The sequence below is a fragment of the Arvicanthis niloticus genome, chromosome 3 (genome assembly GCF_011762505.2).
Source record: "Arvicanthis niloticus isolate mArvNil1 chromosome 3, mArvNil1.pat.X, whole genome shotgun sequence".
Classification (NCBI taxonomy): Eukaryota; Metazoa; Chordata; class Mammalia; order Rodentia; family Muridae; genus Arvicanthis; species Arvicanthis niloticus.
Genome location: NC_047660.1, coordinates 49,272,581 through 49,288,342, shown reverse-complemented (window position 1 = coordinate 49,288,342; position 15,762 = coordinate 49,272,581). Strand labels below are relative to the sequence as shown.

Genomic DNA, 15,762 nt, shown 5'->3' with positions numbered 1-15,762 from the left:
ATTTTTATCTTGAATCTACTTCTTTTGCTGGAGTTCTGAGAACGGTTCTGAAAAGGGATGAAGATCTTTTGGAAATTATGGAAGACTTAAAGGCCAGGGAGCCTCCTGAACCAGACCCTGTGACCACTTAGAGACAAGAGAGCTGGCTGGCCCACACAGTCAGAGACTACTGGGGAGAAAGCTGATCCTGGCCGCGTGGTCTCACTCTTGATAGCTGAGTCACACATGTTCTTGACCAGGAAAGGCAGCCATGTTCTACCTTGACTGTTCCTTAAGAACCAGGCTCTTTTGTGTATCTTCACATCTCTGGTCTGAACCAGGCTCTTTTGTGTATCTTCACATCTCTGGTCCTTGGCCCTGCACTAGGCAATTCATAGGATTACAGGTTTATTGAAGAACACCAGAACAATTATTGATATGCCTCATGGCCTCAGAACGGAACAGTTTTATAATCACAGGCCAGTGTATCCATATGCAGCTTCAATGTGACCTTGGGCCAGAGACTGACTTTTGTAAGTTCATTTTCTCATAAGCAGAACAGGAACCATGTCAGCATCAAGACTATGATGCTGCCATGCTAACTCAAAGGCACAGTGTAGACTGGGGATTACAGCTCAGTAAAGACTTTGTCTAACCCTGGGTTTGAATGCCATAACACACAAGAACATGACACACAGAAATCACCGAAGTCATGTTTGACAAGTCACAAGCTTAATAACTGTAAGCTATTATTATCATCATCATTGCTATATTATTTATACTTATGAATAAGATTTCCAAAACCTGGAGTAGTAGAGACCCTTGGGAAGGCAGTGGGGGCTCAGCCCATTCAAAATAGCAGAAAGACTTGCAATTTTGAGATCTGGAATGAGAAGAACAAGGGACAAGATGGCTTTTGAGGGAAGATGGCAGGATGCCAGCTAAGGAAGGGATAACAAAATTACCAAAGTCTCAGTAAGAGGAGGAAAGCTGCTAAAACAAAAGCCATGCACCGTCTGGAAAGCCGCTGCCCAGACGGAACGGAGAGCAAGGCGCTCTTCTCTAAGTTGACGCTTGTCTCTGGGCTTCACAGATGACATCAGAGGACAGTCAAATAACTTGCAGATGTGATCAGTGCGTGTAATCTCAATAGCTCACAGTAAAAGCTCTCTCAACTTTGAAGAGTTATGTGTGTGCCTGCGTGAGTGTGCACGTGGAAAGGCAGCTACGAGCCGATTCTCGGAACTTCAAACCATGGATTGAACACCGATCCACAATTAAAAAGACAGTCTTTGGCTACTCAGGAAAGAAGCCTTTGGGGATGTGTGTGTGAGGGGTGGAGTGTGGTCTATAGAAACAAGGTCCACTGGCGAGTGCATTTCTCTTCTTTTGAAAGTGACATTTTCTCAACTGTTGGGACAGTGGGTGTGATTTTGGTAATGCATTCCAGCTCTGTATTCATCCCTGCTGACAGATTCCTCTGCTAAGGGAAGATGCCAAGGCTTCAGAAGAGTGCAACAGGTGGCAGCCTGTGGCTAGGGATGATGTCATCAAAGACCATTGCTAAGTTGTGAAAATCTGCAACTTAGTGGGACAATGGGAGTTTGGAGGGAGATCTTAGACTTACTTTGACTTGTGTCCTGCTCAAGATTCTGATTAAAGCTCAGGATAGTGTGTCACATGTGACATACTAAATCAACAAGCAATGGTGGAGGTGAGAGGCTTGTAGGACTTCCTGGACAGTGGAACTCTTTGATTCTAAACCCTCTTTGCACGAGGTGTGAGGTGTTGCAAGGCTCCATGAAAAAAAAATGTAACACTAAATTAAACACCACATTCCAATTATGGGAAAGAACCTAGCAGCTCGCTCTTGGGAACAATAAAAATATGAAGGACATAGAAAGTCCAGGGTTGGCTGAGAAATCTAGGCTTCATGTGACAAGGCCATGCCTGTGCCTAAGAAGTCACGTGAGGGGCTGGAGAGCTGTTTCTGCTCTTACAGAGGATTGGAGTTTGGTTCCCAGCACCCTTATCAGACAGTTCACAACTGCCTGTAACTTCAGCTCTGGGAGGGTCTGATGCCTCTGCCCTACTTGGACACCTACACTCAGGTGCATTTACCTTCCGCTCCTCCACATACAATTAATAAAATTTAAAAAGAAAGAAGGAGAAGGGCCTTCCTACATTGGGAGGAAACAGGAGGTAAGTTACAAGGAACTGATCTTGAGAAGCCCTGAGGGTTTTCAGGGATAGGCACTGCACTGTTTTCTCTGAAACTTTGTAGCATGAAGAGTTGGAGAGAGAATAGAATAGAAAAGTAAGAGGGGTCCCAAACCCTCATAAGCTCAGGTATTCAAACAAGGCTAGTCAATCATGCAGTGGGAGATTGCACAAGGTAAGCTTGTGGGTCCCTCATGCATTTGGTGTCCACTCTGCTCACCTGAATGAGCAGCAGGCAGGGAAGGACCTGAAGGTCCCAGTCAGCAAGGAAAAGGGGTAGGAAGGCTAGCCATGAGCAGACGCGTCTTGCTCGAGCAGAAGCATCTTGCTCGGGGCATTTGCTTTACTCTTAGCTGTTCTCAAGACCACAGCTTGTGAGAACTGAGAAGAGCCCTTTGGGAATCCCTGATTCAAGCTCTGACTATACAGTGGAGAGAGCCAAGGGCTGGGGCTGAATGGTTCACCCAAGTCCACCCAAGGCATCCCAGAAAAGGCTGGGCTTGACCCAAGCCCTAGGAAAGGTTTACATCCTACCCTGTCCTTGTTAACTGTATGACCTGGGCAAGTTACTTAATTAATCTTCCTGTAACTCAGTTTCCTCCTCTGTGAAATGAAGACCCAGGGTGGCCATAAAAATAAAAAAAGAGGAGCCATGTGACAAGCACTTTAAAAAGCGCTCAGGAAGCGCTAGACCCTCACAATAGAACTACATGGTAACTGTACATAGCAACTCTATCTTAGGATTAGCCCTGAGGAGAAGGGAGGCAGAGCGAGGCTCGACGGCGTAGAAACCCTCCTCATTACATACTTAGTGCATTTATGCCAATGACCAGGTAGGTCACCTTTCTGCCAGAAGTCCCTGGGCTAGCCCTCCTGGGGGTGATGCTATCCCATTCTTGGGGTCCTAATAGACTCAGATGGGTGATCAATCACAGTTACCTTCTCCCCGGGTGTGACAGAGATGCGCCATACACAGTGCATGTGGGCAGAGTAGCCATTGGGATATTCAGGGGAGGAGAAGTTGCCAGTGCTGTCTTGGAGGGTCTCACCACAGGCTGTCAAGGGAAAAACAAGTAACTAAGCTGCTGACTGCAGGTGCCAGACCCTCAGGTCACCCCTGAGTCTTGGAGCTCTCAGGGGAGACAAGAGTGGCTAAAGAAAGGTGTTCTGTTCCTTTAAGATGTACCCCTCCTCCTTACATATAAGCATAAACCATCCTACTTCCCTGGTCTAGTGCTGCCAGGGTAACCAGATGCCCCGTTGTCAAGGAAACATGGATTCCAGAGTTGAGGTCAAACTCTGGTGGGCCTCACCTCCTCCTCACTGTCCAGGGGAGAGGCCAGTTGCTTCCCCTTTCTGCTCCTACTATTTCTCATTTTTCTAGGCCCTTCCTACCACCTACCAGCCTAGCCCCAGGTTGGTCCTTAACTGGAATACTGTCCGTCCTTATTGTCCCCGCTTCCCAGCACCCAGCTAGGAGACTTACAGATGTTACTTTCTAGGGATTCCTGGGCCCTGACCCCTGTCTTCCTTGAACCCTACCTTCCATCCCCGGTCTGTCCCTTCCCTGCTCCAACCTGGGCATTTGTAGAGCTTCCGGGCCTGAGCGATGTCCCCCTTGCTGAGTCGGGTCCTTTGGCCAATGGAAGGCTTCACCCCATTCACCTCATACTTGGGAACAATGGTGTCCAGGAAGATGCCCCTGAGAAGGACATGAGGAGACTGAGGATGTGAGTCTGCTGGAAGGTGGGTGAAGAAGGAGGGTGGTGTGTTCATCTACGGCCACAGGGCATGACTCTGCCAGGGCCCAGACATTCCTCAGCAGGGTCAGGGAAGGGCGGAGATGTCTCACCCTGTCATCAAGCTGCCCGCTGACCAGCAGCCGCCCTGTTCCGTGGCAGCTGTACCACAGGAACTAGAGGGGGAGCCCCAGAAATGCTTTGAAAGATCAGGGATCCAGGCCGTTACGCTCAGACTGGCTTCAAACCACAGCCCTGGGCAAGCCTTGGGCTCTCATCTGTCATCTCTGCAACACCACCCAGCTTCCACCTCCAGACCTCAAATTCATTCCAATCAACTTCTCTCTTGACTTCTCAGGGTCAACTCATTACCCTCTGACCTGGCTGTGATTGGAGTAACTAACGGCAGCTTCCACGGTGGCCAGCCAGCTCCCCGGGGACAGTGTCCCTCTTTCCCAATTCCTTCCAGCTAATCTCTGTCTTTCCATTTGGGAGGAGCAGAACAAAGAGGAGACAGCAGTTCTTCCCTCCCCAGGGTCCCTGACTCACATCCAGCTGGGAAGGTCCCGGCAGGGGGTATGAGTATGATGGGAAATGGGGCTGAATGAGTTCACCCCACCCCCACCCTCAGTGCAATCCCCACCCCCACCCCCACCCCATCTCCATCTCCATTCCCAGGTCCTGAGGTGCAAGAAAGGGTCAAAAGGAGCTTACAGAGGAAGGGGGGAGGGCTACCACTCAGACAGGTACGTGGGTGCAGGACGACCAGTCCAGGGACGGGTGTGAGGAAAGGTGGGGACATTCTTCCCAGTCCTGCAAGAGGGGCTTCTCCCATCAAGCCCTGGTTAAGAAGTTACCTTGTGAACTGGCAATGGGAACCAGTCCAGGGAAAAAGTCAAGCTTTGTGCAAATTAGCCAGTCATAAACTAGACAAAGCCAGTCCTGCTCTGTGACCTCTGCTGAAGCAAGACAATCAAATGCTCAAGGTCTGCAGGTGAGCGGGACAGCTCAGTAGTCAAGACACTTGCCACCAAGGCTGACGAATGAAGTTTGATCTCCAGAATCCACATTGTGGAAGGAGAGAAACAGCTCCTGCATTTGTCCTCTGACTACCACCACATGTGCAATATGGCATGTACGTGCACAGAGGTACACAAATATATATGTGTAAGAGAGAAAAAAATAATTTAATGTCACATCCTGCCAGGGTTACACAGTAAACTCAATGCCAGTCTGGGTAACTTAGTGAAACCCTCTTTCAAAGATTAAAAAGTAGGGGGCTGGAGAGATGGCACAGTGGTTAAGAGCACTGACTGCTCTTCCAGAAGACCCAGGTTCAATTCCCAGCACCCATGTAGCAGCTCACAACTGTCTGTAATTTTTCCAGGAAATCTGACAGACTCTATGCAGGTAAAACACCAATGCACATAAAATAAAAACAAAATAAACTTTAAAAAATTAAAAAATAAAGATTAATAGAACTGGGCACATAAGACAAGGGAACAGCACTTGCCTGGTGTCACAAGGCCCTAGGTTCAAGTACTGCAAAACAAAACAAGGCGGGAAGGGAAGACAGCTAGAAGGAGGTGATCCCCTCTGGGCACCACCGGAAAAATAAGCTGCCGTGGTGGCAGATGAGGGACAAGCATGGCTCCTTTGGGTTGACACACTTTGGAGACCCCACACAACACAAACCCTTGCCTCAACACAGCAATAAGCCAGCCCATGCCTGCCATCTTCTCACTAATGGGAGAGACTACTAAGGCAGACACAGCCACTAGCCCTTTGTTGAAGGGCGGCAGGCACCCAGAAGGCTATCCTTGGCTTTGGTGCCTGCTGGAGCAGGGTAGGACACAGAAAAGAGGAAGTCTGCAAGGAAATGGCTTCCAGAAGGTTGGTAGGCATGGGCTTCACCATTTCTCACCTGGAGAATGTGTTCCGGGCATAGTGCATGATACTGTCAAAGTCGTAAGTCTCTCCCAAGGACTCCACTTCCTGAACCTCCATCTTCAGGAAGTTATACTCCTGCCCTGCAAAGTCCGTGAGAAAAGTGGGGGTGGGGTCGAGGGAATGGCCTGGGTCCTCCCTACACCTGTACCTGGGAGGGGCTGCCTCTCTGAAGGTGTAAGGGAAATGGGAGGGGGACATGGACCTCTATAGAGGAGTCCTTCCCAGCAGAAAAGACTGGAGAACTTGCTGAAGGGAGGGTCAGGAGACCACAAATAAAGAAGAAGGACAGAGACTTGCAGGGCCATGATAGAGAAGAACAGAACTAGCCAGGATGGGAAATGGAGGACCGGTAAGCTTGTGGGGCTATCCAGGGACAAGCTGACTGTAGTCTAGCCTTCTCACCAGAAGAGCTGGCTTCTGGGTACTCAACCTGACCCCCATGTCCAGGACCTGTGTCAGACCCCTAAGCAGCTCCAGAAGCCCTAGGATGGGATCTAGACCCTGGGGTGTGTGTACCTGGCTGTATGTTCTCGCGTACAATAGAGACATGGCGGTCCCGGTCGGGCCGCGTGTGCTCGTGCCAGAAGCCAATGACATGGCCCAGCTCATGGACCACGATGCCAAACTTGTCACAGTTCTTGCCGATGGAGATGGCCTGGGGGCCCCCACCTCGGCGACCCACGTAGGAGCAGCACCTGGAGGGCGGGGCCAGCTCAGGGGGGTGGTCCCGAGCTGGGGGAGTGCATCCACTCAGGGGCCGGGCCAGGCTGCTGGGGGTTTGTGCAGGGGTGCGGATGGCCCTGGGCACCCAATGCGCAGGCTTTATGCCAGGGTCTGAGCCATATCAATGCCCATAGCAGGGAGAGAGGATGGGCAGGCCCAGCTGAGGACAGCAAGAGTGCCTAGGGCAGAACCTGGCTGGGGATCACCACCAAGGGTAAAATGCCCAGGGGTCCCTGCTCACCCGCAGGGTCGGTAGGTGAATACAATATAGCTGTCCTCATCTGTGCGCTCCAAGAAGGTGACACAGGTATGCTTCTCCCAGTGTCTCATGGCCTGCCGGAAGACTGCCCTCTGGCTGCCTGTGGAAGAAAAATCCGGGCTGTCATACTATCCAGTGAGTAGGGGTTGAGGGCACTTTCACCCACTGATACAGTGTTACAGCCAATCTGCAGGCATACTGCCTGGCCAGGAGGCTGCGGACTGGCCAAAGGCAACAAGACCAAGGCCAGGTGTAGGCTCACTCACAGTAGCACACTCACCAGTAAAATTCCCTCCAATAACAAACGGGATGACCCCATCGGGCCACACTCGCTCTGGTCTGGATGTCGCTGCCCGCCTGCTCCGAGGCCTGCCCCTCCATCTGCCCCTGCTTTCCCTCTGCGGCTGCCCATTCGTGGTCTGACCACCCAGAGCAGAAGAGTTTCCTGGAATGGAAAGAGGAAAGAGTCAGGGGTAGCGAGTGAGTGGCCAGGAAGAGGAGGAGACATAGAATAGTGAAACCCATTATTTGTAGATTCTGCATTCAGAACTCTGCCTACTTTCCTAAAACTTTATTTGCTACTTTCAAATCAATACTGCCAGGCTTTCAAGATCATCCATGGACATGTACAGGGCAGAAAAACAAAAAGTTGGATGATCCCATCAGTGTGTACACATGCTTAGCCAAGAGTGAGCAAGGTATTCTGTCTGCCTGTTTCTTTTAGGTGTACTGAGAGCCACTTTTAATTTGGTTATTTAAAATGGTTCCTAAGCAAAGTGCTCACGTGCTGTCTTGTGTTCCCAAAGGAAGAAGGCTTGGCTCATAGTGATGCAAACCTGTCATCCAGCTTCTGAGAAGGTGAGACATGAGGGTTAGAAGTTCAAGGCCAGCTTGAGTTCTACACTGAGTTTAAAGCCATCCTGGACAACTTAGAGAGCCCCTATCTCAAAATAAAAAAGTAAAAATGGAGCTGGGCATATACCTCAGTGGTACATGCTTGCCTGGCATGCATGAGGCCCCAGATTTAATCTCCATTAACACACACATACAAAAACATAACAAACAAAATCTGGGATAAACCTCCCTAAGAAATGCCCACAGTCAATATATTTGTTTGGGCTGAAGTCAATGCCACTAGCCACGAGTTCAGTATTAATGAACCAACTTTATATTAAATAAGGTGTCTTTAAGTGAAACATACATGAAATGTGGTCATACAGCCAGGCAGTGGTGGCGCACGCCTTCAATCCCAGCATTTGGGAGGCAGAGGCAGGCAGATTTCTGAGTTCGAGGCCAGCCTGGTCTACAGAGTGAGTTCCAGGACAGTCAGGGCTACACAGAGAAACCCTGTCTTGAAAAACAAAAAAACAAAAAAAAAAAAACAAAAATCAAAACAAAAAAAACAAAAAAAAAAAAAAAAAAAAAAAAAGAAAAAGAAAAAGAAATGTGGTCATACAGTGATCATTTACAAAAAATGTGACCAAAGGCTGGTGGGAGCTTACGTTTCTCCTAGGAGCAATGACTCAGTATCTGCTAATTCCTTCTTCATGGTGTCTATGTAAAATCGCTATAAAGTTCTTTACTAGCTGTGAGGCTGTGTTCTAAGTACCTGGAGCTGACATGGATAGCGGGAACGGGAGAGGACTCCAAACTAAGACAATGAGGCACTCATTTCCCAGGGAACTGTGCGGACCCAAGGGACCTGAAGTTTGGATAAAATCTATGTGCTTTCTCAGGGCTTCTGGGCCTAAATTCCCACATGACACCAAAGCTCCATGGCACTGAGGCAAGTGCCACTGTCTGTACCTGAATGTAGAGGAGACAAAGGACAAAGTTTTGCCCCAGGTCACCCGGCGGGCTGGCCACATGCCCTGGTAAGACTTTTCCCCTGTGCTATCTATCTCCACTGATCTCCATGAAAGTCCTGCAAATTTCTTTACTCAATAAGACGCCAGAATATCCTCTGATTCCAACCACCCTCCTGGGTAGTTGGCTTAAAATCTCTAAATTGCTCACACCAGGATCATCCCTCCTGCTGGATAAGGAAGATGGCACCATCTGTGCCCAGAACTGAGTCTCAAGAGGAGTCTCTTGCTTAGTCAATGGGAGAGATCCATATGGGCTTCCTGAACCATGATCCCGCACCATCCTGATGGCAGACTGCCCCTCAGCACAGCAGTAAGAAGGTTGGGAAAAGCCAATCCAGCCATTCTCTTTCCCCATCATCAATGCCACATAGGTTGGTAGGTGCTTGGGCCACCAGGGAACAAAGAGCTTTGAGCCCAGCTTTGGGACTTGCACATAAGTCCTCTCTGTGTGGCATGGAAAGATGCCAACTGTACATGTAGAACAAAAGAACACTGCAAGTAAAGGTAAATAGTTGAGTCTTGGAGACAGTTTGGGATATTGAAGAAGCTCAGGGGGATGGCTCCAGAGAATGCATAGAAGCTTCCATGCTGGGACCAGGAGACCCAGGACCAGAACTATGATACTGGCCATAGCATCATGGATTGGGAGACAAAGGTTTGGATTCTAGTTCCAGCCCTGCCACCTACATGCACACTGTGTGTAATACAGGGCAAATCCATTTTACCTTTGTGAGACTTAGTCTCAGCTTCTGGGAAACATGAGTGGTCCTGATACTTATCACTTGTCCTGGTTGGAGTTTTTGTCAAGTTGATACAAGCTAGGGTCATCTGGGAAGAGGAACTCTTGAGAAAATGTCCCAATAAGATTGGCCTTATAGGTAAGTCTGTCAGGTATTGTTTTGATTAATGATTGATGTAAGAGAGCCAACTTACTGTGGGTGGTGCCACCCCTGGGTAAGTGGTCTTGGATGGTGTAAGAAAGCAAACTGAGCAAGTCAGGAGGAGCAAGACAGTAAGCAGCATTCCTCCACGGCTTCTGCCTTGAGTTACTGCTTTACTTTCTCTCAGTGATGAAAAGTGTAACCTGAGAGGTGTAAGATGACATAAGCCCTTTCCTCCCCAAGTAGCTTTTCCTCATAGTGTTTTATCATAGCTATGATAAAGCCCTAACTATGACACTCTTGGAGGTGATTGGAGACAGTCAAGTAGTATAATACTTTTGAAAGTATTTTGTAAGCTATATGTCAGAAAAATACTGCTTTTTGGCTCCCATGGGTAACAACATTTATTTCTCTTCTGGAGGAAGGATAACTATATCCCAAAGGAAGGCAAGCCCCTGTGTTGGGCTCAAGTTCATGGCCTCTGTCCTGGGAGGACCTGGATGGAAATGGGAGTGGGGTTCTTGTTTCCCAAATCTGAAACATTTCTGGGACACAGAGAGCCAGCCAATCCCAGTGTACCTGCAGCTTGGATGGATGACCTTCGGGCTGTTTGCTGTCTGAGAACTGCAGCCTGCTGCACCCGGAAGGCCCTCAAGTCCTCCTCATCCAGGGCAATGTCCCCAAGGAAGGCAGCTGAAGGGAAAAAAGAAGCCAGAGGCTGAGTCAATCCTCTTACCCTGGGCTGTACTCATTGTACTTACAGCCCTGACCCAGTGAGAACACAGCCCTGACCCTATAGCCATACTGAATCTCCAACACCACATGAGAGAGACAGAGAACAGCAGATCGGCTTCTGGAATCTCTTTATAGGTGTTGCTTGCCTTTTACTTCAAATCCCAACAATAAAGAAGTGTTATGACACTCACTTACAGCCAGAGCTATTCAGGCAGCTGAGGCAGAAGAATCACTTGGCTCTGGGGTCTGGAGGCTAGCCTGAGTAATATAGCAAGACCTACTCTTAAACAGTGAAATGGCTCAGTGAGCAAGAGTGCTTGCCATCAAGCCAGATGACCTAAGGCAGGAGAGAACCAATTCCTGCAAGCTGTCCTCTGATCTACACTATACAAACACGCACACACACACACACACACACACACACACACACACACACACACACGGTGGGAGGAGAGAAAGGGAGTAAATAAAAATGTTAATAAATAGTTCCATGAAGACGCAATTGTGTCACCTTTCCCAGCTTCAGCAAATGCTAATTAGTACCTATTATGGGCTGATCATTAAGTCAGAGACTAGCAACGCAGAAGAGGCCCCTAGTCCTGTTGGTGCTAATCTTTACAATACAAAGTTCATACAAATAATGACTCAGAGAATTCTACAGAGAGACAAGTGCTCTGCCGGTGAGACACTTTGAAGCAAAAACTCTTCAGTGTCTAAAAGCACATGTGTTAAAGGTTTAGCCCTGAAGGTGGCACCACTGGGAGGTTCTGTGCACCATTATAGGTAATTATGGCGTTCTGTGTGTATGTGCGCATGTGCGTGTGCGTATGCCTGCCCTTAAAGAGGATCGTGGGACCTGGTTCTTTCCTTACCCCATTTCCTTCCCTCTGCCAAATGTCCCCACCACAATCTACTGCCTATAAGAGGCTCCAGAAGCATATTCTCCACTATCTTGGACTGGAAACTGTGAACCAAAATAACCCTTTTTTCTGTCAGTCCTTTGGTGTTTGGTTACAGTGTCAGAAAGTTGACTGACCAGCCATCTATTTGTGAGCCTATGCTAAGTATGTGGTATCACATAGTAAATGCCATTTCAACCAAATCAGGGAGGGTATGGATTATTGTAAGTTGTCTAATATGTTTGCCTGGCCCAATAAGCCTTGGCATGGGTTAGGCAAATCTAGGAGGTCAAAACTTAACACCAAGAAGGTCCTAGCTAACAGGGAAAGGTGTAACAGTTGTCAAACAAACCCTAAATTTCTGGGTCCTCCCTCTGAAGAGGAAAGGCCCAGAGGTAGAACAACCTCACCCCCACCCCCACCCCCACCCCCACCCCCAGGAGATTATTTCCATTTCTGGGCTGGGAAGAGAAGCTTCTGGAGAGATGGGTTGAGTGGCCTATCTTCTCTCTGAGAAGTCTAGGATAAGAGGAAGCAGAGACATAGCACTGCCTGCTTTGGAAGGAGCCCAGATGTAAGCCTCACACTGGGCTGGGCTGGGCTCGAGGAGGCAGGAGGCCAAGCTGGAGGTGGAAGGGCAGCAGCTTCCCTGCAGTCAGTCGTGGTGACATCTGCTTCTCATCCCCACAGAGTCAGCATTACACAAATTGTTTTAACCTTGAGGCCTTACACACGCGCTCCTCCTCCCCAGTTGGCCCCACTGGGTGGATACATATACATTTACTTTATCACACACTTAGTCAGACACAGATGGGTAATGACCCTATAGGCATATGGTGACATCCAAACTCATGGTGTTTGTGCAAAGCCACTGAGGTCAGAGACTCCACCCCTGCACATGAGAGCAGCACTCAGCATTGGATTTTGGGTAGAAAGAACACATCAAATGAATGGATGAATGAATGAGTGAATGAATGAATGAAAAAAAATATACCAGCTTTCGCTCACTCAGACACAGCTCAACCGGATATATCAGTGACCTCCGCAGTCATCAAGCCCATCTTTCATTTAACAATCTAGGAAACTGAGGCCCAAAAGGAAACTGGCTTAAGTTAGACTATACTAAGCCTCTGGAAGGATTGATTTATGTTCAGGCTTCACCATTCCTAGTCTGGTGGATTTACTCAAGTTCACTACCTCTCCGGAACCCATATTGTAAATACATATATACAAAAATAGACACTCAGACAAACACATCTACCAAAGGGGAAAAAAAAAAACACAGTCACAGAGTTCTTTAAAAACACAGATACAAGCTCCAACACACACAAGCCAGTGGCAAGCTCTGAACTCATTAAGCCAGTAATAGTAGCAATAATGACACCTTATGTAAATGTCTGTTGAAATTTACCCAGCGCCTACCAGCTCACAAAGTGTTCACTCATTAATGAGTCCATTTAATCCTGGTCCACCCACAACATGTCCAGTAAGCCATACAGCACCCCTAGGAGTGTCCCCATTACAAACATTTGGAGAGATAACCTTGAAGCTAGTTGCCAGCCCCCTTCCTTGACTTTGGAGATCAGGACCCACGCTGGGGCCAAAGAGAGAGAAGCACGTCCAAGGTCACCAGCTAGTAACTAGTCAAAAGTCTCTTTTGGTGCTTGGGAAGGCTTCTCTTAAGATGATACCCTCTATGACCTAGGCTTAGGAACTGAAGTGACAAAGACCAAAGAAGCTTCTCAGATGCATGCAAAAGGAGTATGGAGGGCCCCCATGTGACAATATCACAGGACCACTTGACACTGTTGTATGCTTTGTACTTTTGCACGTACATGTCACCTCTGGGCTTTTACATGCACATCCATGGGTGTCACCAGACACAGTTGTCCCTCAGTCTCCTTGTGGTGTCAATTCCAGGACCTTACAGACTGATAGACTGCATGGAATCTTGACATATATATATATATATATATATATATATATATATATATATATATATATATACACACACACACACACACACACACACACACACACACACACACACATGCATGCATAGGACCCACCCACTCATGTCCTTCCCATGTTCTCTCCCCTTTTTCTTCTTTTTCTTTTTTTGAGACAGAATCTGATGTGGCCCACTCTGACTTTAAACTCCCTATGTAGCCAGAGAAGGCCTGGAAATTCGGAGCCTCCTGCCTCTAGTTCCCAAATGCTAGGTCTACAGATATGAACCACAGCAAACCTGCTTGAACTCAGAGCTTTGTGCATGCTAGGCAAACACGCTACCAAATATCCTTACCCCTCCTCTATACTTTAGATCATTTCTAGATGGCTTATAATGCCTAATTCAATGTAAATGCCAAGTAGATATTACACTGCACTTCTTAGGCGATAACGAAAAAGTCTGTAGATGTTCTGTCCAGACCAACTTTACACCTTACAGAAGGCAGCTGAGCCCATGCTGAACCCATGCTTGACTGCAAAGAGCAGTCAAGGTGAGACTGGTCTGTGAATCTGGTTTGGTTCCCAGTAGCTAACATTCATGTCAACTTTCTGAAACTTCTGTTTTCTCCTATCTAAAAGAAGACACATAATATAATGCATCTCCTAAGATTACTTCAAGGAATAAGGATATGTATAGGAAGCATCTAGTACCAAGCCCAGAGCACAGAAAGCAACGGCTAAACATCCAGTTCACTGTGCTAGCCATGCCAATCCTGGAGACTCAGCCAGTTCCAAACCTTTCCTAAGACATAAGTGAGTCCCTTGCACTCACTCCCCATCTGAACGAATCTATGGACAGATACTACAGAACCATGCTGGCCTATGAGTCTGGACAGTGTGGGACCAGGGCAGGGCAAGTAGAAGGAACAGGGTTGGCTACAGAGCTCAGCTGGATGCCCTGTGGTGGAGATGTCATGGCTGAAGAATGCATGGGAACAGAGTGGGGGCAGGGTGGGGTGGGAGGGGAGCTTATGGCCAGGAGTTGGGCTGACAGCTGGTCTATCTGGGATCCTAACCTTAGGAAGCTGGACAAGCTAGATGCAAGAGAGTTCAGGATGCTTTCCTGGCCCAAAGGAAGCCCAGGGGTCAAGGTCAGGGTCAAAGTAGCAACTGTTTTCAACACAGGATCAGAAGTTTTTGTTTTGTTGTCTGGCTGTAAACCAGGCAGGAAGCACTTGAGGCTCTGTAGCCAGGCTCACTGCTGGAAGGGAAAGATCAGAGAGACACACATATCAATATGCATGTGGACCTAGAGAGCAATCTTTGTCCCCCAGATCAACTTCTGGACTCCAAAGTCCCCTCCCCTTGGCATGGCTAGGTCTCACCTCCTGAGTGGAGCCTGGTTGGTGTGATGGAGCTCCAGGGCCTTGTATGCAGGACAGGCATGTATTCCTCTCAATGAATGCAGACTTGTAGCCAAAGGAGGAAGTACTTATAGCCCCATTCTACGCAAATAGACCTATTCTCTTGTCCACTTACACACCGGAGCACATCTGTGCCTGTGGTCATACAAGAGCTCAACACACACAGGTGAACAGACCTGCTATGAAGCAAAGACTCGCATATAAATATATACAACCAATTCCCTGTGAGAGTTCCAGTGTGTTCTTACATATAAGAAAACCAAAAGCATTTCCTTAAAGGAAGGGGCTCCTAGGAATGGACAACGGCGTGCACATGTGAAGAAAGAGACACTAAGCCCCCATATACCTCCTCAGGAGGTGGCCTGCTCCCTGCCACCACCACCAGTGTTTTTCCCAAATCACTAGAGAAACAGAATTCATGAGTCCTTTCTTCTGCCAGCAGTATTGGCACATGCTTTAATCCCAGTACTCAAGAGGCAGAGACAGGTAGATCTCTGTGAGTTCCAGGCCAACATGGTCTACAAAGCAAGTTCCAGGCCGGCCACAGCTACACAGTGAGATCCTGTCTCAAAATAAAATTAGAGTCCCTTCTTCCTGAGGCATCTAACCGGTCCCTTACATTGGGGCCCATAGAGATGTTTTCCTCTACCCTTAGGGCACCTAAAAACTGAGGGTGACTCAGGCAGGGAACAGGGTCTTGGGTAAGTGGAGTGATTCACTCAGGATGTCTGGAAGAGGGAATGTGGTCTGGTGAGAGATAAGATCATGTACTTCCTCTGGATTCCATACGTGGGCCACAAAGTCCCAGGGGTGAGGGTGGTAAGAGGGACCTGTAAGTACAGTCTACCTCTCCTTCTGCAGACAAACTGGCTGTTGCCTGAGGTCTAAGTGAAAGCTAGATGTGTCAGTGGTAAGACATTAGGCAGGGAGTCTCTGAAATCCTTTTCCGAGGCTCGGCATTCAACATAAGAAACCAGAGTTTCCAGTAAATTACCTGAGAGCAGGCTTGGTAGAATCAGCCTTAAAGCACACTGATACCCCAGGTTGGCTTCTGGCCCAAAAGTTCAGGACCTTCTCCAGGACATCAAGGGTCTTAATTTCTGTCCTTACTTTAACAGCCACCATAAGCGGATGC

General features: G+C 48.2%; 1 protein-coding gene across 3 annotated transcripts in view; it reads right to left on the bottom strand.

Moving 5' to 3' along the window:
* The window catches only part of Bmp1 (bone morphogenetic protein 1), a 44,683-nt gene that overhangs the window by 25,901 nt on the left and 3,020 nt on the right, over nt 1-15,762 (bottom strand). For 2 of the 3 annotated variants that reach the window (XM_034497038.2, XM_076930768.1), the window contains exons 2-8: nt 10,199-10,312; nt 7,151-7,315; nt 6,853-6,970; nt 6,405-6,583; nt 5,863-5,968; nt 3,777-3,901; nt 3,139-3,254 (exon numbers count right to left, since the gene is read on the bottom strand). In XM_034497038.2, coding sequence (XP_034352929.1) covers nt 3,139-3,254; nt 3,777-3,901; nt 5,863-5,968; nt 6,405-6,583; nt 6,853-6,970; nt 7,151-7,315; nt 10,199-10,312 — 923 coding nt within the window. Of the gene's footprint in view, nt 1-3,138; nt 3,255-3,776; nt 3,902-5,862; nt 5,969-6,404; nt 6,621-6,852; nt 6,971-7,150; nt 7,316-10,198; nt 10,313-15,762 lie in introns of those variants that run through there. The other variant, XM_034497039.2, reaches the window with a different exon arrangement.